General features: G+C 42.3%; 1 protein-coding gene across 1 annotated transcript in view; it reads left to right on the top strand.

Moving 5' to 3' along the window:
* Positions 1-19,147, top strand: part of LOC129853781 (NMDA receptor synaptonuclear signaling and neuronal migration factor-like) — a 44,577-nt gene extending 25,430 nt beyond the window's left edge. Inside the window, exons 7-16 of the mRNA XM_055920177.1 lie at positions 9,768-9,832; positions 10,893-10,982; positions 12,733-12,860; positions 13,151-13,234; positions 13,488-13,521; positions 13,661-13,731; positions 13,891-13,970; positions 14,105-14,207; positions 16,586-16,661; positions 17,228-19,147. Coding sequence (XP_055776152.1) covers positions 9,768-9,832; positions 10,893-10,982; positions 12,733-12,860; positions 13,151-13,234; positions 13,488-13,521; positions 13,661-13,731; positions 13,891-13,970; positions 14,105-14,207; positions 16,586-16,661; positions 17,228-17,325 — 829 coding nt within the window. The 3' untranslated portion in view covers positions 17,326-19,147. The remainder of the gene's footprint in view (positions 1-9,767; positions 9,833-10,892; positions 10,983-12,732; positions 12,861-13,150; positions 13,235-13,487; positions 13,522-13,660; positions 13,732-13,890; positions 13,971-14,104; positions 14,208-16,585; positions 16,662-17,227) is intronic.
* Positions 19,148-24,563: the final 5,416 nt, after the last annotated feature.

The raw sequence follows: 24,563 nt of genomic DNA, 5'->3' as shown, positions 1-24,563 counted from the left end.
TCACATCCACCAGCAACTGCTTCCTGAGGTTCCACACAGAAGAGAAACACTGATTCAGCACACACACACACACATATACCCGCACACATAGGCTAACCCCTCCACACACACAGACACACACACACACACACACACACACACACACACACACTCATTTGGATGTTAGTTTATATGTTTGTATGGAATGTGAGAAACGTTTATACATGAGGTCTCAGTTGTAATTAGTAGTAGTTTGTTTATTTGATTGTTTAATGTTTTGACTTGAAAGCTTCTAATTGTGATTGGCTGAAACTATTTGTGGTTGATGTTTGTCTAAATAAAACTTGTTCTAATGCATATATTGCTAAGTTTTCCTTATTCCACTTATCATACGTACTATAAAAAACCTTGGCGTTTCAGTACCCTCGTAGCACACTGTTGCTGAGGCAACAAACCAATATCTGGTTGGAAGGGATGACGACACATTTATGATGGCTATATTATCAGGGTTTATCATATTATCATATTATCAAACTCCCCAAAAATCGGGTGAAATCCCCCCCCCCCAAAAAAAATAAAAGTCATGCCATAGAAGGTTAAGCTGTTTTCCAGAGACATTTATTTGGATACATCCATAACAATGAGATAATGAGGCATGGTTTCGCCTGGAAAATGTGCTCACTCGTCAGGACACTGATGTTCAGAGGAGCTAGCCAACAACACAGCTAATGTAACAGGGTTATATTGGTGATTCCCCTTGCCACTTTATTGTTAAGCCAATGGGTTTTTGGTTTTAGTTTTGTCTTGCCTTCACCTACTCAACATGGCATCTTATTGGCTGGTTTGCGTAGCTCGCTTACGAGGGAGGATGTTTCAGTTAGAATCGTCCCAGCGAACAAGCACCAAACCAGCGGTAAGTTGTTGGTTGCAAAGCACTGTACGTCAAAAGTCATTTTTATACTCCCAAGTGATGGTTCAAATGTACAATTTATATCAATTTGTTTGTAAATGTTATTCGAACATCACAAATAAGATGCAGCGTTTTTTGGTGAATATTTATTGTGCATTTTGTTGTAGAGAATTCCCGCCAATACTAGCTAGCAACTTACCGTGTCTGGTGGGGAGGTTCGTATATTTTGTACAGTGCGTGAGTGCAGAGTTGGATGGTGAGCCGTGCATTGCATGACGTGCAATTTTGTGCTGTTTTCTGTCAGAATAAAGCTCCATGACTGGTGCTACAAGTTGGAGTTTGTGTCGATGATTGATTGTACACAACGCAAGAAGAGTACTGTTACACTAACGCAATCACTTCAAACTGAAGCTGGAAAGACTGCAAACTAGCTGCACTTCGTTTCGTTTGACATTTTTTCAATTGACATTTCTTTGTATATGTCCATACAAATTATGCCAGCAGATTCATGATTTCGACTGGCTGAGAAACGCTACCTGCCTGTCTATCCGTCTCGTCCCGAATCCCGGCACGTTCATTACTATGGGACAGCTGCACATCGAATTTGAATATTGAAACAATGTTGCAAATGTCAGAGAGACAGTAGGGTTTTTACAAATCTCCGCTGTTGAAAACAAAATGTTAGTCTAAAAGAAATAGATAATGTCTAGATGCTTTTTATAGTGGAGATAAAGTTTATAAATTGCCTGGCTGGGCTGATGAGACAGTGGATTGCGCAGTCGGATGCAACAGAGTAAACAGGCATTTTAAAGGCATAGATTTAGCCTGTGGTAACTTGTGGAATAGACACCGGCTGGAATGCGGTTTTAAACAATCAGCATTCAGGATTAGACCCACCGTTGTATAATTACAAATTATTGTACATGGTATAGCAGTTAATAAATGCAATTTTGAAGTGAACCCAAACCTCTCCCTGACCAGTTTCAACTGAAATTGTTCAACATGAGCTACTCTAGCTAGCAAGTTTGTTGCTAGCTTGTTTAGCGTGTTGCTAGATACCTACCTAGCTTGATCAAAAAGTGCTGGCAATTATTTTTTTCTAGCTATCTAAATTGAACAGCCAGCATTTTGTCTTAATCGTTCATTATACAATAACGAAACGCTTGGATAAACCAATAATAATTTGTGAAATCACGATGTAATGCAGCAGATGACACGGGATGAGTTTAGAATTCTCAAACAATATGACAGAAGCATCTTCAATTTGATTGGCTGTTCCATGCAATTTTAATCGCATTTGAGTTGCTTCATGTAACAGCAAAGTTACTTGAGATGATGTCACTTGCAACTGCACCTAAAATTGCATGATAGTTGCTTTGTGTAACCCCAGGCTTAGGCAACAGTCTCAATAAAGGTATTACCGTTATAAATTGGACACAGCAGAATGCAGAATTATAACATTAGTTATAATTTATGAGTGTTTCTTCCGACATGTTTGTCTTAACTATGGTATTCATACCACAACAGTATAGAGAGAGATTCAGTATTGCGTGCTGGACAACACGTGGGTCCAAATACCTAACTTTGAGAGAGTCCTCTTAGACAAAGACAAGCGACGACACCGCTAAAAGCGTCTTAACAGAGGCATGCATGCACAATAGCATCACGTGTCAAACAAGCATTCATGAATTATGAAAAAAACTGTTTTAGGCTTGTTTCTCTTCTACAACTCTGTTCCACTTACATTTAGGGCTGTTTCTTTTCTCTGTTTCCCCTCATCCTTTTCCCTCTCTACTTCCTCCTTTAAAGCAGGCAGTGTTTGTGGGTAAACTGACGACAGCAACTCACACACACACCGCCCACACACACACACACACACACACACACACACACACACACACACACACACACACACACACACACACACACACACACACACACACACACACACACACACACACACACACACACACACACACACACACACACACACACACACCCATATGCATAATGCCTGTGTTTGATCCACAACATGAATCATAACCATGGATATGTGTAAACCAGACAGCTGTGTAGAACGAGAGACAAGGGCACAAGGGATGAAGTAGGTTGAAGAGACGAGGAGAAGTAGTGAGGGATAAGAGGGAGGGCAGTATTCAACTTCAAATTCAAAGTCTAATTTCAACTTCTAAGTTAGAGGGAAAGAGGAGGTTAAGCACACATAAATTGCACCTTAAGCCATACCAGTGGCGATTTTAGCATGTAAATCTTTGTGGGGCAAAAACAAAATGTGGCATGCCAGCAAAGCCACTAAACAACACAACACAACACTAAACAATACATACATTTTTAAATTTTTTATTTCACCTTTATTTAACCAGGTAGGCTAGTTGAGAACAAGTTCTCATTTACAACTGCGACCTGGCCAAGATAAAGCAAAGCAGTGCGACACAAACAACAACACAGAGTTACACATGGAATAAACAAACATACAGTCAATAATACAATAGAAAAAGTCTATATACAGTGTGTGCAAATGTGGTAGGATAAGGGAGGTAAGGCAATAAACAGGCCATAGAGTGGTGAAATAATTACAATATAGCAATTAAACACTGGAGTGATAGATGTGCAGAAGGTGCAAAGGAGCAAAATAAATAAATAACAGTATGGGGATAAGGTAGTTGGATGGGCTATATTTACAGATGGGCTATGTGCAGTGATCTGTGAGCTGCATTGAAAGCTGGTGCTTAAAGTTAGTGAGGGAGATAATGAGTCTCCAGCTGATTTTTGCAGTTCGTTCCAGTCATTGGCAGCAGAGAACTGGAAGGAAAGGCGGCCAAAGAAAGAATTGGCTTTGGGGGTGACCAGTAAATTATCCTGCTGTAGCGTGTGCTACGGGTGGGTGCTGCTATTGTGACCAGTGAGCTGAGATAAGGCAGGGCTTTACCTAGCAAAGATTTATAGATGACCTGGAGCCAGTGGGTTTGGCGACGAATATGAAGCGAGGGCCAGCCAATGAGAGCATACAGGTCGCAGTGGTGGGTAGTATATGGGGCTTTGGTGACAAAACGGATGGCACTGTGATAGACTGCATCCAATTTGCTGAGTAGAGTGTTGGAGGCTATTTTGTAAATTACATCGCCGAAGTCAAGGATCGGTAGGATCGTCAGTTTTACGAGGGTATGTTTGGCAGCATGAGTGAAGGATGCTTTGTTGTGGATTAGGAAGCCGATTCTAGATTTAATTTTGGATTGGAGATGCTTAATGTGAGTCTGGGAGGACAGTTTACAGTCTAACCAGACACCTAGGTATTTGTGGTTGTCCACATATTCTAAGTCAGAGCCGTCCAGAGTAGTGATGCTGGACGGGCCGGCAGGTGCAGGCAGCGGTCGGTTGAAGAGCATGCATTTAGTTTTACTTGAATTTAAGAGCAGTTGGAGGCCACGGAAGGAGAGTTGTATGGCATTGAAGCTCGTTTGGAGGTTAGTTAACAACTTCTTATGGCTGCAGCCCGGCGTCGGTACACTTATGACAACAGCCAGCTCAAAGTGCAGGGCGCGAAATTCAAAATATATATTTTTTAAATATTTAACTTTCACACATTAACAAGTCCAATACAGCAAATGAAAGGTACACATCTTGTGAATCCAGCCAACATGTCCGATTTTTTAAATGTTTTACAGCGAAAACAGCACGTATATTTATGTTAGCTCACCACCAAATACAAAAAAGGACAGACATTTTTCACAGCACAGGTAGCATGCACAAAGCCAACCTAACTAACCAAGAACCAACCAAACTAACCAACAAACAACTTCATCAGATGACAGTCTTATAACATGTTATACAATAAATCTATGTTTTGTTCGAAACATGTGCATATTTCAGGTATAAATCATAGTTTACATTGCAGCTACAATCAGAAATTGCACCGAAAGCAGCCATAATAATTACAGACACCAACGTCAAATACCTAATTACTCATCATAAAACATTTCTGAAAAATACATAGTGTACAGCAAATGAAAGACAGGCATCTTGTGATTCCAGCCAATATTTCCGATTTATTAAGTGTTTTACAGCGAAAACACAATATAGCGTTATATTAGCTTACCACAATAGCCAAAAATACAAGCCATTTCCCAGCAGTAAAAGTTAGCGAACGTGACAAACCAGTAAAAGATATATAATTTTTGATTAACCTTGATATTCTTCATCAGATGACAGTCCTATAACATCAGGTTATACATACACTTATGTTTTGTTCGAAAATGTGCATATTTAGAGCTGAAATCAGTGGTTATACAATGTGCTAACGTAGTTACTATTTCCCACAACGTCCGGATATTTTTCTGACACTTTTTCTGACACACATATTCTGACCAAATAGCTATTCATAAACATAACAAAAAAATACATGTTGTATAGGAAATGATAGATCCATTAGTTCTTAATGAAATCGCAGTGTTAGAATTCTAAAAATAACTTCATTACGACATCCAGCTTCGGTATAGCTAGAGTAGCCAAAAGTTGGGCGCCGACGACTAATTCACATGTATGACAGATATATGAAATAGCATCATAAAATGTTTCTTACTTTTGCTGATCTTTCATCAGAATGTTGGACAAGGGGTCCTTTGTCGGGAACAATCGTTGTTTGGATTTAGAACGGCCACTTTCCCTCTCGATTTAGCAAGCACACTAGCCAAGTGGCACGAATCTCTCCATCGTCAACAAAGTCAGAGAACGGAACACGGCAAAACTCCCGAAAAAATTTCAATCATCTGATTAAACTATATTGAAAAAACATACTTTACGATGATATGGTCACATGTATCAAATAAAATCAAAGCCGGAGATAGTAGTCGCCTATAACGGCAGCTAAACAGAAGGCAAATCCAGGTACCTTCTCGCGCTCTCCAGAAAACCGGAAATGGGGGACACGTCATACAAAGAGCTTGTATTCCACTTCAGACCAAGATAAACACTCAATTTCTTCTCTCACCGCCTCTTGACATCCAGGGGAAGGTCTATGAAGTGCATGTATACTAATACGTATCATGCCCATTTATAGGCAGGAAGTAGAACAGAGCCTCGATTTCAGACTTTCCACTTCCTGGTCAGGAAGTTTGTGCCAAATGAGTTCTGTTTGACTCACAGATATAATTCAAACTGTTTTAGAAACTAGAGTGTTTTCTATCCAATAGTAATAATAATATGCATATTGTACGAGCAAGAATTGAGTACGAGGCCGTTTGAAATGGGCACCTTTTATCTGGTTACTCAATACTGCCCCTGCAGCCCAAACAGGTTAACACAGTGTCCAAAGAAGGGCCAGAAGAAGAGAGTCGGCCCGAGAATTGAACCCTAATTAATTGCACTATAACGGTGACAAAAGGTGCCTACAAACTGTTAGGGCCTACATAAAGTTGTCCCAACAGCAGAGCTTTTTTTTCAGCACCATGGAGTGAATCCTTACCACCGCTACACCTGGCTATCAGCGGAGCCTTGTCTGGCAGTGAAACAGTTCATTCAGCCTCATTTACTGCCTTTAAAAAAAAGCTTATATGCTGACTTGCTTAAACAAATGTGGTTTCTACTGACCATTGAGATGTACAAACTATGGCATAATGGGACGACGAGCAAATATGAGGCAATCTGTAATTGCGATTAAGACATTAATGAGCGAGCTAGGGCGGACGTATATATATACACTGCTCAAAAAAATAAAGGGAACACTTAAACAACACAATGTAACTCCAAGTCAATCACACTTCTGTGAAATCAAACTGTCCAATTAGGAAGCAACACTGATTGACAATAAATTTCACATGCTGTTGTGCAAATGGAATAGACAAAAGGTGGAAATTATAGGCAATGAGCAAGACACCCCCAATAAAGGAGTGATTCTGCAGGTGGTGACCACAGACCACTTCTCAGTTCCTATGCTTCCTGGCTGATGTTTTGGTCACTTTTGAATGCTGGCGGTGCTCTCACTCTAGTGGTAGCATGAGACGGAGTCTACAACCCACACAAGTGGCTCAGGTAGTGCAGTTCACATGCACATTTGTAGCCTGCTGGAGGTCATTTTGCAGGGCTCTGGCAGTGCTCCTCCTTGCACAAAGGCGGAGGTAGCGGTCCTGCTGCTGGGTTGTTGCCCTCCTACGGCCTCCTCCACGTCTCCTGATGTACTGGCCTGTCTCCTGGTAGCGCCTCCATGCTCTGGACACTACGCTGACAGAAACAGCAAACCTTTTTGCCACAGCTCGCATTGATTTGCCATCCTGGATGAACTGCAATACCTGAGCCACTTGTGTGGGTTGTCGACTCCGTCTCATGCTACCACTAGAGTGAGCACCGCCAGCATTCAAAAGTGACCAAAACATCAGCCAGGAAGCATAGGAACTGAGAAGTGGTCTGTGGTCACCACCTGCAGAATCACTCCTTTATTGGGGGATGTCTTGCTAATTGCCTATAATTTCCACCTTTTGTCTATTCCATTTGCACAACAGCATGTGAAATTTATTGTCAATCAGTGTTGCTTCCTAATTGGACAGTTTGATTTCACAGAAGTGTGATTGACTTGGAGTTACATTGTGTTGTTTAAGTGTTCCCTTTATTTTTTTGAGCAGTGTATAATATATCTAATATATTATATAATATATAACTATATGTTCAGCACTTTTGAAATGTACAGCGACAGAATTCAGAACATTGGCCGTTCTTACAGTATTCTCCCTGTACACCAAGTCAGAACCGTAGGATAAATAAAGGGGGCATATACGCAGACAATGAAAGCTCTTACAATATTCAATGATGACATTTATGTAAAACAGGCTATAGGCTACATGTGCACCACCAAGTCAGATCAGTAGGCTAAGTTATGAGGGGGAAAGCTACCAAATTATTAGGGTGAGGCACATGGGCTACTAACAGCTTGCTACACAACATACACTTAGTATTACTTTCCTAGCTACAGTATACATATCTCCGAGGCATATTCACCACCACCACAGAAAGCACTGAGCTAGGCTGAAACACCTGCATTTTGGAGCTGCCTTACTCAAGAAAGCAAAGATGAGACCATGTTTTTGTATGCGGCTTTATTAACTCAAGGATTTTTTTTAACATTGTTTGCAAACTGATATGTGACACGTATTAATGCCAAAATAACATGCAAAACAACAAAAAATGTATATTAATAACAAAAAATATATATAAATAAATCAAGTAATACTGTATATATACATTATTGTATATACATGTGTATATACAGTGTCTTTGAAAAGTATTCAGACCACTTGACTTTTTCCACATTTTGTTACGTTACAACCTTATTCTAAAATCAAAATACAAATCCTCAGCAATCTACTCACAATACCCCATAATGACAAAGCAAAAAAAACTTTTTTTCAGAAATGTTGGCAAATGTATTAAAAATAAAAAACAGAAATACATAATTTACATAAGTATTCAGACCCTTTGCTATGAGACTCAAAATTGAGCTCAGATGCATCCAATCAATTGACTGGACATGATTTGGAAAGGCACAAACCTGTCTATATAAGGTCCCACAGTTGACAGTGCATGTCAGAGCAAAAACCAAGCCATGAGGTCGAAGAAATCGTCTGTAGAGCTCCGTGATAGGATTGTGTCGAGGCACAGATATGGGGAAGGGTATGAAAAAATGTCTGCAGCATTGAAGGTCCCCAAGAACACAGTGGCCTCCATCATTCTTAAATTGAAGAAGTTTGGAACCACCAAGACTCTTCCTAGAGCTGGCCGCCCGGCCAAACTGAGCAAACGGGGGAGAAGGGCCTTGGTCAGGGAGGTGACCCAAGAACCCGATGGTCACTCTGACAGAGCTCTAGAGTTCTTCTGTGGAGATGGGAGAACCTTCCAGAAGGACAACCATCTCTGCAGCACTCCACCAATCAGGCCTTTATGTTAGAGTGGCCAGACGGACGCCACTCCTCAGTAAAAGGCACATGACAGCCTGCTGTGAAGATGTTTTTCAGCGGAAGGGGACGAAGGGTCTGTATACTTATGTAAATGTGATATTTCAGTTTTTTATTTGTAATAAATGAGCAAAAATGTCTAAAAACTTGTTTTTGCTTTGTCATTATGGAGGTATTGTGTGTAGATTGCTGAGATTCTTTCAAATCCATTTTAGAATAAGGTTGTAACGTTACAAAATGTGGCAAAAGTCAAGGGGTCTGAATACTTTCCGAATGCACTGTATATATTTTTTGTCAAACAGGTGGGGCTCAAAACCGTTGGGGATCTGCCCCGAATGACAGTTCGCAACTGAGCCAAACCATTGCATGTGTTTCCTTAAGAAAGTTGTTTAGTAATTGCCTGTTTCACTCATATGTTTATGAGGACGCTCCAGTAACAAGGTTATCTCTGCGCATTACTGAATCTAGTCAGTATTTACAATCTGTGTAACTAACATCACATGTTTTTTTGAACGTTTGTACAGTCAGTAGATGACAGCTGAATCACAGGAACTTGTTTCACAAGCTTGGATTTGTTTTACATTCACAGATCCACAATGTTTTAGATCTTTTTTCAAAGGTTTTGGATGAGTCAGTCTGACCAAACTTGGAATAGAGTTCATCTCTTTTGATCCAGTTGAATCATGTTGTGGGAGAGTTCGAAAGGAATCAGTTTGATCAGACTGAATAACTTCAAACAGCAAAGCACCCCCCCCACCCCCCCAGTACATGAACAGCCATTGATTGACAAGCTGTTTCACGTTACTAAACTGTTACTCTTCTTCTTCCCTCTGCTCTCTCCCTCTTCTTCTCCCTCTGTTCTCCTTCTCTCTCCTCCCTCTTTCTTCTCCCTTCTACTGCTCTGTTCTTTTCTGTGACAGGAACTTCCGGAAGCACCTGAGAATGGTGGGCAGCCGCAGAATGAAGGCTCAGAGTGAGTTCCCCAGTGAGTGTGGCCCTGGTGCCTGTGCCGTCGTAGCTTGTTATTATGGGCTCAACTTTCGTCAGTGTGGTTGTGCTAAATGCATGCAGCCTGTACAGTACATGTGTCAGTGTGTGCTGGATAAAATATACTGCATGGTACATCCATGCATTCATAAATAAGTGTGGCATGGCTCAATATCAACTAGTTGAAGCTACAGTAAATGGAACCAAGTGGTCCATTGTGGGAGTGTGGTGAAACTGTAGTAGTAGAGTCTCCCAAGCACACCGAATCTCACTTCACCCGCCCTTTTCCACCCGTTCTCCCCTCTGAATTCTGTGTCCCTCTCTTACATTTCAACCTGTCTGAAAAATAGACATCCAACTCCCGGGTGAAAGTGGTCAAAGAGTCAAGATGGTCAACGTTACGGCATGAAAGCTTTCAAGTTGGCGTTTTATAGTAGGATGTCTGGTTAGACGAAGCTGGTAGAGGTGTTGACTTTATTAGCAGCTGTTAAGTGACTGGGTGGTTTGGATACGACAGGCCCAGCTGTGAGCTGGAGTACCAGATGCTCACCCACTCAGTATCACTGTTTCGTGATGATGACTCAGTCAGAGCAATACAAGGAACGTGTTTTCAGCCAGGCTGTTTTTGAATGAACCGGAATGTGTTGTACATATGGGAAGTGTTTGTGTGTGTTGGCGTCTGTATGGCGGACTAAATCCCACTCCGTGGTGAAAGACGTTTCTGATGAGTTCCTAGCGTCTGTGTGGAGTGGCTACATCCCAATTATCTCTCCTTTTCTCCCAAAGTGTTCCTTTGTTCACTTCCCTTCACTGATTTGAAAGGAAATTACAGGTATTAAAATACAAGGTGGAAACTCCCTCTAGCCTCCACCAATCCAATGCTTTTAGATTTGTTGGAAGTAGTGAACAAGTGTACGCTTCAGAAGAAAATAGATATTATTGGAACACGCCCAGTGTCTTTTGGGCTTGATTAGGGAAAGTGTGTGTGGCACTCCCCCCCCCCCCTCCCCCCGGCCTCCTCCTCATCCTCCACTCATTCTCCTTCACTCCTTCATCAGCATATGCCGACCGCCGAGCTAAGAGTTTCAACCGCTCCTGGAGTGACCCAACCCCTGTGAAGCCAGACTCTCTCCATGGCTCCAGAGACAGTGAGTCCAGACACATACTATACACACACACTCGCTCATGCAAGCTGACGTGCCCAGGAGACATACGCAAACACACTTTCTCACTCAAGCATACTCGGGCACAAGCATGTACAGTTAAGAATAACTTTACTGAGGCACAAACAGGCACTATACGTACACTATGGACACACACACTCTCACACAAACACACACACAAACACACACACACTCATTTGAAAGAAGCTCCCCTGTACAGGCTGTTTGACCCTGATTGTATTTTTCCTCTACCTATTCACGTCTGTCTTTTGGCGGCGACGGTCTACTGTACCTTGCGTCTGTACGTCTGTCCTTTACGCCAGTACTGTGCGTCTCTGCAGTCCTCCATATCTGTCCAGGGTCTGTCCGAGTCTGTGCTTGTATGTTCCAAGCTCTGTCTTTCATCAAAATATTTTGTGTCCGTGTCTCTCTGCAACCTATTGTCTGTGTATCTGATGGCTTTGTGTGCCTGCTTTATGTGCCTATGATTTCTTGTGCTACAGTGCATTCGGAAATTATTCAGACCTCTTGACTTTTCCCACATTTTGTTACGTTGCAGCCTTATCCTAAAATGGATTAACAAAAGCCCAAATCCTCAATCTACACACAATACCGCATAATGACAAAGCAAAAACAGGTTGTTCAGAATTTTTGCAAATGTATGAAAAATTAAAAACAGAAATACCTTATTTACATAAGTATTCAGACCCTTTGCTATGAGACTCAAAATTGATCTCAGGTGCATCCTGTTTCCATTGATCATCCTTGAGATGTTTCTACAACTTGATTGGAGTCCACCTGTGGTAAATTAAATGAATTAGACAGCATTTAGAAAGGCACACACTTGACTATATATGGTCCCACAGTTGACAGTGCATGTCAGAGCAAAAACCAAGCCATGAGGTCGAAGGAATTGTCGGTAGAGCTCAGAGACAGGATTGTGTTGAGGCACAGATCTGGTGAAGGGTACGAACACAGTGGCCTCCATCATTCTTAAATGGAAGAAGTTTGGAACCACCAAGATTCTTCCTAGAGCTGGCCTCCCGGCCAAACTGAGGCATGGTGGTGGGAATGTTTTTCAGCGGCAGGGACTGGGAGACTAGTCAGGATCGAGGGAAAGATGAACGGAGCAAAGTACAGGGAGATCCTTGATAAAAAGGAACCGAGAGACAGGAAACACAGGGATAAATACACTGGGAAAACAAGCGACACCTGGAGGGGGTGGAGACAATAGCGAGGACAAGTGAAACAGATCAGGGTGTGACAAGAATAGCTGTGCCTCGATGCTCCCCATCCAACCTGACAGACCTTGAGAGGATCTGCAGAGAAGAATGTGAGAAACTCCCCAAATACAGGTGTGCCAAGCTTGTAGCGTCATACCCAAGAAGAGTCGATGCTGTAATCGCTGCCAAAGGTGCTTCAACAAATGACTGAGTATAGGGTCTGAATACTTACGTAAATGTGATATTTCCTCGGTGTGTGTCTCTCTATGATTCCTGTCTTCTTCTCTCTGCAAACAGCCAGCAGCCAGGTGTGCAGCTTTGGTTGTATACTCTCCTCTAATCAGCTCTGTTTGTCATCCTTTCATCTCTCAACGACTGTGTGTGTGTGTGTGTGTGTGTGTGTGTGTGTGTGTGTGTGTGTGTGTGTGTGTGTGTGTGTGTGTGTGTGTGTGTGTGTGTGTGTGTGTGTGTGTGTGTGTGTGTGTGTGTGTGTGTGTGTGTGTGTGTGTCAGATGGGGACCTGCAGTCCTCGTCAGGGGCTCTAGATGAAGGGTCACAGGAGGATGCAGACTGGGAGGAGGAGAGAGAGCTGGAGAGAGCAGCCTGCGAGGGAGAGGACTTCATCCCACCCAAAATCATAGTGAGATTCTCAGCTCACCTACGAGACCAGTTAGCCATCTCATAGCAGTGCAAAGTGAATAGGGTACATTGTGTTGTTAATAGCTAAGTGTCAACTGTAGTAGAATATCTCTGTAGCTCTGTTCTAGATGACCTTAAACAGATATCATACTACTAAGTAGGGTTGTTTCTGACAAATGTATGTATCTGTTTCCATTCTTTTTATGATGTTACTTAGTATATAATGTACCCATTGTGGACAGTTTTTAGTGGATTTTTGTATAGATGTTGAGACTGGCCGTCTTCTTCCAGCTGATATCCTCTAAAGTCCCGAAGGCTGAATATGTCCCTAACATCATCCGTCGGGACGACCCCTCGGTCATCCCCATCCTTTATGTGAGTCCCTCTCATCCACTGGTCCGTTGCACTACTCCTACCTGTTATGATCATTCCTGGATATTCTGATGACTGTCATATTGATTTACAAGAGCCTCTTCTACACTTCCTAGTTATTACAGTTTATATGGGAAATATCAACTTTTTAAATGCTACGCCATAACGGGCATACCATAAACCACCCCGTTCACACAGTAGTCGGAATTGTCTTACCGTCTCATCTTATTGTGTCCTATTTGTCATTTTTCTGTAGGATCATGAACATGCCACATTCGATGACATCATTGGTGAGTAGATGGATGATGTTTGTTTTTCAGTCATGGTATGCCCTGAATAATGATCATAATACAGTATGTGGCCTCTCTCCCCAGCCTGCAGAAAAGTAACATTTATACTTTCCGCCCTCATCTTTCCCTCCAATCACAGAGGAGATAGAGAAGAAGCTGACGGCCTACAGGAAAGGCTGTAAGATCTGGAACATGCTCATCTTCTGTCAGGTGAGAGAGAGGAAGGGGAGATGGTTTAGACAATATTGTGTGTTTGCGTGTGTGAGCTGGAGAATGGGTCCGTGTTGTCTCAAACTCAGCGTTTAAGTCTGCTTATTGCTGCTGCGGTTATTGTTGCACGCACATAACTGGAATTAACCTGTTCTCCAGGGAGGTCCGGGGCATCTGTACCTGCTCAAGAACAAAGTGGCCACGTTTGCCAAGGTGGAGAAGGAGGAGGACATGATCCAGTAAGATCACTCACTTCTGACAACAATATCACCATGACAACTGTCACTGGATTGCAGGAACATAGACTAAAGTCATACACTACCATATTAATGCAGATTCATTTAATCTCTTCCACTTTTATTTGTATGGACAGGTTTTGGAAGAAGTTGAGTCGGTTTATGAGCAAACTAAACCCTGAGGCCAACCTCATTCACATAATGGGCTGCTATGTTCTGGGGAGCGCCAATGGAGAAAAAGTATGGATTTAAAGTTTCCTATTGTAGTTGCAAAATTCTAGTAATTTTCCCAAATTTACCAGGTTTTCTAGAAATCCCCGTTGGAGGATTCCTGGATTTCCTGCGTTCTCCTCTCCTGATTCCAGGAATTTCTGCCAAAACCTTTGGGATTTTGTGAAAGTTACTGAAATTTTGGCACCATAGTCTGGGTAGCAGTCTGTTTAGCTGTCATTCCACTCCTTGACAATCCTCGTCATGCTAATCCTTGGCATATGACAGCTGAACAGACTGGTACCCAGGCTAACCCTACCCAGTACTATATTAACTTATGTCAAGAGTTGTTTCCTATTCTGTCACTGTCAACATTTATTACCACAACCGTACTGCTTCATTATAGATTAATGCACTGTATATAGGCCTATCCCTCTTTTTTTATTCATGTAGCCAGTATAGAGCCTCACACACACACACATCCCCCTGCCCTGGCCCTCCTCACCCACAGAGCCTAAGCCGTACTGGCAGACACTGCAGGGAACAAGCAGCTATGCACACAAACAGTTTCACGGACACACACAGACACACACGCACGCACACACAAACAAACACACACAGGCACTTAGTGCAGATGGTCTTGAAAATGCGTGCACTCTCACACAGAAACTCCGTGCACATGTGTTTACTCATTTAAATAATTGAACATACAGTTTTCACACGCTGTATTAGGCAGTCCAATATACAGCAACACATGCATGCATTTTGTACATTAGCACGCTGTACAGTCTGTCTACACTGACACAGACATCAGTGTTGTTCTAGTCTATCTGACATTTTCTCCACGTTGTTCCTTCTCTGGTGTGTGTGTGTGTGTGTGTGTGTGTCTGTGTGTGTTTGTGTGTGTGTGTGTGTGTGTGTGGTAGTCTGGAGGCTGTACAAGTCACAGAAATGAAACAGGGAGGCATTTTTCAGTGCATTTTTCAGTGTTCTCTTCTGCTATCTGTAATCCCCTGCTACCTCAGCTGGAATGCAGATAGAAAGCTTTAGTCATCCGTCTAATAATAGTCTGCTAGTTTCAGAGACCTACGTACCGGTACACACCCAGCCTACCTGTATCTGCAATTCAACTCTAACATCTCCTTGATTGATTTTGGGTGTCTCCCAAATGGCAACCTTTTCCATATATAGTGCACTACTTTGACTAGGTCCTATAGGGAATGGGGTGCCATTTGGGATGCAATCCTTAACTTTGTTATACAGCTCATTTCCACTCCTTTAGTTGTATTCACTCCCTGTACAGTCTTCTTCTGGGGAGCAGTCACCTCTAGCCTACAAAGGGCAAGACAAAAACATCATTAGTTCCTCCTCTGAATTCTGTTCATCCGTGAGTCTGCTGATTACTGCCGATAGAATCTACCACCGAAATCCTTCTGTTGTACAGTATTCCCCTCTTTTAAAACAGTGACCCGGCTTTAAAGGTTCAAACTATTGTTGTTCATCTCTGTCGACACGGTCAGGGGAGTTGAGGTTAAGCACTGTAACACTTGAGCACGTTATATTAGCAGAGTCCAGCTAGGGGCCGCGAACCCTGACCTCTCCCACACACACACAAACTCCCCAGAGGTTCCGTGCATTGATTTAGATCCTGAGCATGTTGCTACTTCTACTGCTCTGTGAATGGCGTCAGCAGAGAGGAAACGGGCTTCTGGAAAAACATTGTTAATTGGTTGCGAGGCTCCATGGGGCAGTGGGACTGGCTGGTCCAGACTGCAGGGAGTGGAGTAGGAGAGCAGGAGCGGAGAAGAGAAGAGGTGCAGGGAAAGGGGAGGTGCAGAGAGAGGGAGAGGAGCGGGGAGAGGGGAGGTGTAGGGAAAGGGGAGGTGCAGAGAGAGGGAGAGGAGCGGGGAGAGGGGAGGTGTAGGGAAAGGGGAGGTGCAGAGAGAGGGAGAGGAGCGGGGAGAGGGGAGGTGTAGGGAGTGAGCGGAGAAGTGGGCAGGAGGAGGGTTATGTAAGGTACAGTAATGTGCTCTGACAGGCTCTCTCCAGCAATGAGCACTCTCCTCGTACACAACAGCCACTCAACAACAGATATACTCAGGGAGACAAACACAGGTTAACACTTCAGTGTCACTTCCCATTCTGCTGTATACACAAGACACACTCTGCCCCTGTCGTTCCCACTATGAAGGGCTCTTTTCAGTTGATGTTATGACATTTAACTTTGGAGTTAGTTGTATTGCTTTTGGAGGTACAACTGAGCGTTAGTTTCCTTTGGAAAAAGAATGAGTGACAATATGTCTGCAATTGTTTTTGCTGTGAACAGAAGACTATTTTCTCTCCTCTCAAGAGGTTTGTCTGTTTTGCCAGATGGATGTTTTGAAAATGTAAAATGTTCTGCTTCACAGCTAATCCAGAATCTGAAGCAGCTAATGAGACCTCATGCCATCGAATTCAAGTCCCCACTAGAGCTGTCTGCGCAGGGTGAGTGTAGCACGCATGACCCCACAAACACAATTTCACATATGTACATGATCGATTTTCCAATATCTGCTACATGCTCCGCTGTGCACGTTCCCTGAATGTAAATAGTGAACATGAATCAAACCTAGCAAGGCAAACCAAGTTCATCAGGACATTAGGGAACACGCTGGCAGACATGTCGGAAGTTCCAGAGCTCTGAACGCACCGCCCATCAATCATTTCCCCCTGACACTTATTGATGTCATGCTAATTATTTCTCAATTAATATCTCATTATCTCCACTGAGTGTTTCCCTCTCCTCCATTTCCACCAGTTTATAGCTTGATCAAGCTTTACAGTACATGAAGACCTCAATCAACTGTATATTTCAATCAACTGTATATTTCAATCAACTGTATATTTCAATCAACCTTTGAGAGTAGTTGTTGGGAAGGGGGGGGGCGGAGTGAATTATTTTCCTTTCTGAGAACAGATTAGCTAGTGGAGAGGTGAAGAGAAATCAACTGTACTTAACCGGTGCCCCTCGACCCCACCCACTCTCTCTCTATTTCTCTCTCTCTCTCTAGGCAAGGAGATGATCGAGATGTACTTTGACTTCCGTCTCTTCCGCCTGTGGAAAACCCGCCAGCACTCCAAGCTGCTTGACTATGACAACCTTTTGTGACGTTGCTCACCTTTCACCTTTGTCAGCCTACTGGCTGTGTATCTCATCACCGATAGCCTATAGTGACGGCTTTCCTTGAGAGGTCCTGGACGGGAGCGCTCTGTAGAAGAGGTGCAACAGGAAGACAGGGTTCAGGTGGTTTTACTCACTGAGGAGGCTTCAATCCTCAGCTCTCAGATGAATTGAAGGCACTAAGTGAAATCCAGTAGCAGCTACTGTCAAGAGGTGAACTGTACATTTCCCCCCATCCATTTTCACTGTCTCAACTAATGCCTCTACTGGAGAGAACCAGAGAGAGAAGGTAAAAGAGAGGAGTGGATAGATCATCCTTTAGTCTCAAGAGACACATAGAGTTAGATTTTAAGCTCAGGAGCCCAGAAAGTCTTCTTTTAGAGAGAGCGAGAGAGCGAGAGCGAGAGAGAGAGAGAGAGAGAGAGAGAGAGAGAGAGAGAGATGCAGCACCTGCAGGGAAAATAAAAACTCTTTGTGAAAGGGGAGAAGAGATGGCGACATATTTCCTCCTTTGTCTACCTGTCAGCTGTGTGAACTCAGATTAAAGCTCATTTTTTTCAGGAAGTACGTAGATCTCCCTAAGGAGCTAAATGTATTTATAAAGTGCTTTGGTGGTTTTCGGAGCTTTAGAGAATAGATTTCCGTTATCTATACATGTACCACAAATAGAAAAGATAGTACTAAATTAGTCTTACCAATAATTCAAAGTATCTATATATCGTATAAAACAGCTTTTATTTTAACTTATTGTATTAGTATTTCTTATGGACTGTTTGACTTGAATATCTCAGGGTTACTGCTTTCCCTCATATGATAATTGCCGTCGCCTCATGTACCGTCATAACGTAACGGAATAGGATCGGAGATGTCTTTCGACTAGTTCCGATCCTCTCCGCTCAGTGGTTGTCAGGGAAACCATTTCTGTGTCTCTGAGCACCTGTGCGTGTTTGTGTGTGAACGAGGCAGGTGTTTGTATTTTTAGATTCTTCATACACTAGGTCAATTGTAGCTTATTGCTCATTACGCATGCAACAGTGACACCATACCAGAGCCCTTCCACGTTGATGTTTTACCCTGCTGAACTATGGACACGGACGTTTCTTTCTTGTCGTGTTCAGTTCACTCCCAGGGAATGATACCCTTATGCTGTGAGCGCTCTGTCTTACTGTGTGTGTCTGCATTGCATTGCTAACTGTGCATCATTTAATACTGCCATGAGGTTTATAGAAAGTGGACTAGGCCTAGCCTAGATGACTTGTGTCACACTGCTTATGGTAATCTCCCTCTCTTTATATCTACAGTATATTTACTTGTGTTGAACTAGTATTGCTGCTAGTTACTCTAGTTCTCTCTGCACTGCCTGTGTTTTTCTTCATTCTTGTATGAACCAAAATCTCAGTATTCTTGTCATGTCATTCTTATGGCATTTACTTTCTTTGTATTGTGCTATTGACTTTTAACAAATGGGCTCTCTGTCTTGCCTATGTGATATTGTGCAACACTCAGTAGTGGTTTACAGTACATCTCAAACACGCGGAGCAGTTCTGTGAAGGAGTGTGTAATGATATTGAGATTGGTTTCAAACTTTTGCTTGTGCTCAAAAGTGGCAAAATAACATCGTTTAAGGATGCTTTTCTCATTTCCTCCTTAAACTGTTCCACCAGAGCTAATAACTGAATGTGTGTGTAGCTCCCCGGTGTGTGTGTGGGTGGTTTGTGTGTTTCTCAGAATCCTTGCCTGATGGGGCACTGCAGGGGTACTGAACTGTGAGGAGTCTTCATTATCAGTGTTTTCTCTCAGCTGGGGGGGGGGGGGGGGGGGGGGGGTGGGCAGAGAGTGGGATGATAATACACATCTTTATGCATCCATGTGGACATACTCAATACAGAGAGACAAAAGAGAGGGGGAATTTTCTTTATATTCCGTAAGATTTGCTATTATTCAGCAATGTTGGTACAGAGGGTACACGTCTAACAATTCTTTGTTGACCTTCCTAGAATGAGGCAGGCACTCCGTGTATTTTACTCACTTGTAGTTGTTCAACATTTAACTCTTTCTCACTAACATACGAGTATTACTGTACATGCGTTATATTGATGTGCAATCAACATTCAGTTTGTGCCACATGGGTACTGTATCTCTCCCCACTCCTCTGTTTAATGTGTACCTTTACAAAACTGTTAACCAAGGATACAAAGCCTCTATCCTGTAGCAATAGACTTCGTAACATTTCCTAAACTGTTATTAGAAAATTTGCGCTTTGCCTTGTTTTGGTCCCAACTGGCCCCAATGCACAGCAATCTCCAACATTACTGACATTGATATGGAAGTAGAGACAGAGGGAGAGCGCACGAGAGAAAAGAGAGAGAGTGAGAGAGAAAGAGCACGACTGTACACTTCGATATGTGAGGTTCAGTGTTTCTAGCAGATGAGGATGTGTGTGTATCTTGCTACTCAGAAAGTAGCCTACTGTATGTGTGGTCTTGGACATCCCACAGTTACTGGCCTTCCACTTCCTCTGCTCAGAGCCTCACTGCTGCCTGTCTCAAAAGCTAACCCCAGGAGGGATTAGGGCCTAGATTTAATGCGGAAGATCTGCGCAATAGCACAATAAAAATTTAAAAGACAATGTTCCTGTGTTCCCCCGAGACTACATTCACGGTACACACTGCATATGTCGGCTATCAGAAATGGCCGAACGCGGCTCTTCCACGATGTGGATTGAATCTAGCCCAAGGTGTTAGAGCACCAGGACATTAATTGTTACCGTATTAAAGTACATCCAATTGGCCATATCTATCTGTCTTGGTCTGTTTTAATGCAAGTTAGCTCGAAAAACGGAAATGGTAAAACAGTGAATTAAGTGAAGTGAATTACTTGAGCACAGTGAAATACAGTGAATTCAAAAATGTTGTATGAATCATTGATGTATGGTTCTGCTTTAAAAATATGTTTATGACCCAGGAGATAGGCCAGTGGACAGAGAACCATCCTTTAAATACCATGGATATAGGAATATTTATTATCTGGTATTTGAGGATGATTTCAAACCATTGTGCCAGCAGAGCCGGAAGTGGCGGAGCAAAAGTAGTGCACTATATAGGGAATAGGATGCCATTTGGGATGCATCTGTAAGAAGAGGAGTGTACGAGGGCTATGGCAATATTTCTTGGGATAGTTGACAAGCATGGATAGACATGGATAGACATTAAAACTTTGAGATTGCAAAAGAGAGACGTGTAAATGAAAAGTTGGTCTGGCCCATATTTAGATGAGAGCTAGGGGCTTTGTCCCAAATGGCTCCCTATTTCCTATTTTAGTGCACTACTTTTGACCAGGACTCTGCTCAAAAGTAGTGTACTTTCTATAGTGAATGCAGTGACTGTAATGTATTATGCTGGAGCCAGAATCAGCGAAGCGAGCGCTGACTGCTCATCGTGGTTTGACTTATCATCCTGGCCAACGAAGCAGCCATTTCCATTTCTGTGAGGAGAAATATAATCACACAAACCAAGACATCCATCTCACACGCTCTATTAATTCAAAATGTAACCTTCTGTCATCACCAATGAGTAAATAAGACATTGCCATGAACTTTCATCCCATTTTTAATGTTTGAGTTTCTCCCCCGTTGACTGCGTCCACTTTTTATTAAGATATATTGTATGCCTCCCAAATGACACCATGTTCCCTGTATAGTGCACTACTTTTGAATAGATGGGGAAAGGGTGGAATTTGGGACTCAGCCATTGCCTAGTTCTCTGCTCTGTGTGCTCTGCTCTGTGTTGGGGATGCTTATTGTGTTATGATGATTGATTGATGCAGCTCTAATTGCTCTGAGGCCTCATGTTGGGAAGTGATTGTATTTTGGGGCGAGGGGGAGCGCACAAAGATCTCATATTGTGTAACCTCGGTCTTAACTTTTCACAAAGTCATGTCTGGGCCAGAGCGTTGCATTTTCAGTAGATTTCTTTCGGTAGATTTACATAGCAAACTAGAATAGAAAGGGAGCCTTTAGAAGTGATAACTATCACTAATGTAATTCTTTAGTCAGGTTGAATATCCAAATGTCTTGATAAAAGTATTGTTTAAAATGCTAATTATGATAATGATAAGGTTGATTATCTGTGGTGATTTTAATTCGAGGAGATACTGAAGAAAATAGACTGGGGTAGTGTACCTTTACTTAGAATAGCCATATATCTTGAGAATTGACATTTAATTGACATTTTAAACTTGCTGTAACTGAACTAATATCACGAGCAGTACAGTATGTTTCGCACTGTACAATATTGGTACTAGCCAGTGGCAAATGTTTTTAAAGTGTTATTATTCTTTTCAGTAAAAAATGTATCCAGTTCTAATCAATTTGTGTCTTCGTTGTTTCTTTGTTGGCTGACTCACCTGAATCTGTAAATAACTTTCTCTATTTTACAAGGAACTGTTGGGAAATAAGCAGCACAATGATAGATAGGTGGTTTATCCATCCAGTCCAGCATCTCAATTTATCCTCAATCATCTCTTGCCTCTCTGCCTATAATACACCATGGTTGATAAACTATTTGTCTCTGACACACACACACACACTTTCCACAGTCTCTGGCTGGTCATCAGCTGGTGCTTAAAGGTTGTCAGCTCATAGGAGATGTACTTAAGTGTGACTATTCACAGAGCAATGCTTGTAAACAGCAGGCAGAGAATAACTGAAGGGCAGTGGTGGAAAAAGTACTCAATTGTCCTACTTGAGTAAAAGTAAAGATACCTTAATAAAAAATGAATTAAATATAAGTCACCCAGTAAAATACTACTTAAGTAAAGGTATCTGGTTTTAAATGTACTTAAGTACAGGGGTGGAAAAGTACAAAAAATGGTCAAGTAAATGTAAATGCCCTACATCAAATTCCGTATATTAAGCAAACCAGAGAGCTCAGTTTTCTTTTTTCCACAGGCAGAATGGGTGGGGCACACCAACACCCTGACATCATTTACAAATGCAGTGTTGGTGTTTTGTGAGTCCGCCAGATCAGAGGCAGTAGGGATGACAACACGTTATATTGATAGGTGTGTGAATTGGACCATAACTCTCTCCTGCCTCAGCCTTCAAAATTTTTCAATAGTCATTTTTGGTGTCAGGTAAAATGTATGGGAGTAAAACACAACTTATTTTATTTAGGAATGTAGTGGAATAAAAGTAAAAGATGTCAAAAATATAAAGAGTAAAGTACAGATACTCCAAAAACGACTTAAGTAGTACTTTAAAGTATTTTTTACTTTACTACTTTAAACAACTGTTAAAGGGAGATGGATGATGGAGCTGCTGAGACCAACACTGAAAAACAAGAACAAAGTGATGGTGAGCACTCATGGGATTGGCTGACTGGAGCCTTTCATTAGCAGGTAGAGAGAAAGGGAGGGAGGGAGGGAGGGAGAAACAAGCCATTACACGTGATGTAGTCTGAATCTGGGCCACTCTCCTCCCTCTGTCTTAAGCCCCAAAGTTAACATTCCTCTAAGGGCACACGATTGGATTACGTGACATTCTCAGGGTGTTGGTGTTTAATTGGTATTGTGGCTTTTGGCAACACATTTGAAAAAGGTCCCCAGGGATATTAATAATTAAAAATAATGAGTCAGGGTTTTTTCATTAGCTAAGAGTGTTTTCTGTGCCTCATCAAAGACGTTCAACCACACACAGTCGAGAGTGATTTCCTATGGATAACTGTACAGTATCTGTACACAAACACATCTCTTTACCTGTACACAGACACGTGGAGCTCTTTGTTTGTGTGTGCGTGTGCACTTCCATTTGTGTTCTTATATGTGTGAATGTCTGCATGTGTGCCTGTGTATGTGTGCCTGCGTGTGTGTGTGTGTACGTGCCTGTGAGCATGCATGCATGGCTCAGATTGGAGTGAAGAATGGCATTTATAAGCACTTTTATAGCAGGTATGTCTCCTAGGTTGTAGGTTTAACCAGGCATTTACAGCCTGTATGAATCAGGGCCAGTAAGATGGGTGATCGTATGACAGGCTGACACGTTTGGAGGAGACAGACTGCTTCAACCTTTCTGCTGTCTTCACTGATGAAGGGTGCTATATTCCACACTACACTACCTCCTGCCTCTCCCCCCGGGCCCCAGTCCTACCAAGGGCACTGCTTCATTGCACTTTCCTCATAGAATGCGGGCCCAAATGACACCCTATTCCCTATATAGTACACTACTTTTGACCAGAGCCCTATTGACTCTGGTCAAAAGTAGTGCACTATAAAGGGTAAAGGGTGCCATTTTGGACAATACTGGGGTCCTGACCCTCCTGGTCCACTTCACTACACTTCACACCTCACATCTGAGGAATGGAGGCCATAGAGGAGGCTTTATAGTCCTGTAAGACCCTTAAATCTGAACCCTTTATACTTAAGGGAAATGGCCTCTATGGATAGGGATAACTTGAAATGTTTCTTAGAGAAGAAATATGCAGAACTATGGTAGCAATTGAAAGGGAACAGTTTGGAGATTATGTACAAATTATTAGACCGAAGGTGATGCGAACAGTTCCCCTGACACAAGACTGAATCCGAACATTACACTGCTGATTTTATGTGCGTTTTACATTTACTATACTTTTCGCTGCATTGGTTGATAACGAAATCTATAAGTAATCTGGATACATTCAGTAACATGATAAGAATATTCCTGGAAAATGTGGGGTAGGTGCAACATAAGACAAAAAAATTACAAGGGTTTAAGTGAGAGGACTAACTTGTGACTCCAAATGGCCACACATCTCTCCAAAGTGTGCCCAGTTCCAAAGCAATTTCAATGCACCGTTTTGACTCAAAAAAGAGTCTTCAACTATAAGATGCTTTTTTAAGCTCTGCTAGCTGTGCCGTTGAGGAACTAGAGCAAGTACACTTGTAGTTGTTTTGAACACAACCCTGCATCCCCACCATCACAAAATTATTGTTGTTCATTGCGCAATCCAAAAACAGACGATTATAAATCGCAATCTGGTTCAGGTGGGTATCATTTGAAAGCCAGTTCTATTTCCAACATGTCTAGCTAAATTATAAAATATAATATTACAATGTTAGGCTTTCACAATGTACTTCAGGAAAAATTATTGTAATTTTAGTGGACATAGAAAAGAGTCATGAGTGCATTCAGGTACGTGTGCTGCGTGAATTTTCTTCTCAATAGACAAACAGACTCATGGGGGCGGTTTCGC

The sequence above is a fragment of the Salvelinus fontinalis genome, chromosome 4, assembly GCF_029448725.1.
Source record: "Salvelinus fontinalis isolate EN_2023a chromosome 4, ASM2944872v1, whole genome shotgun sequence".
NCBI lineage: Eukaryota > Metazoa > Chordata > Actinopteri > Salmoniformes > Salmonidae > Salvelinus > Salvelinus fontinalis.
Note: the sequence above shows the minus strand (reverse complement) of the source record. Positions and strands in the feature narration are given on the sequence as shown.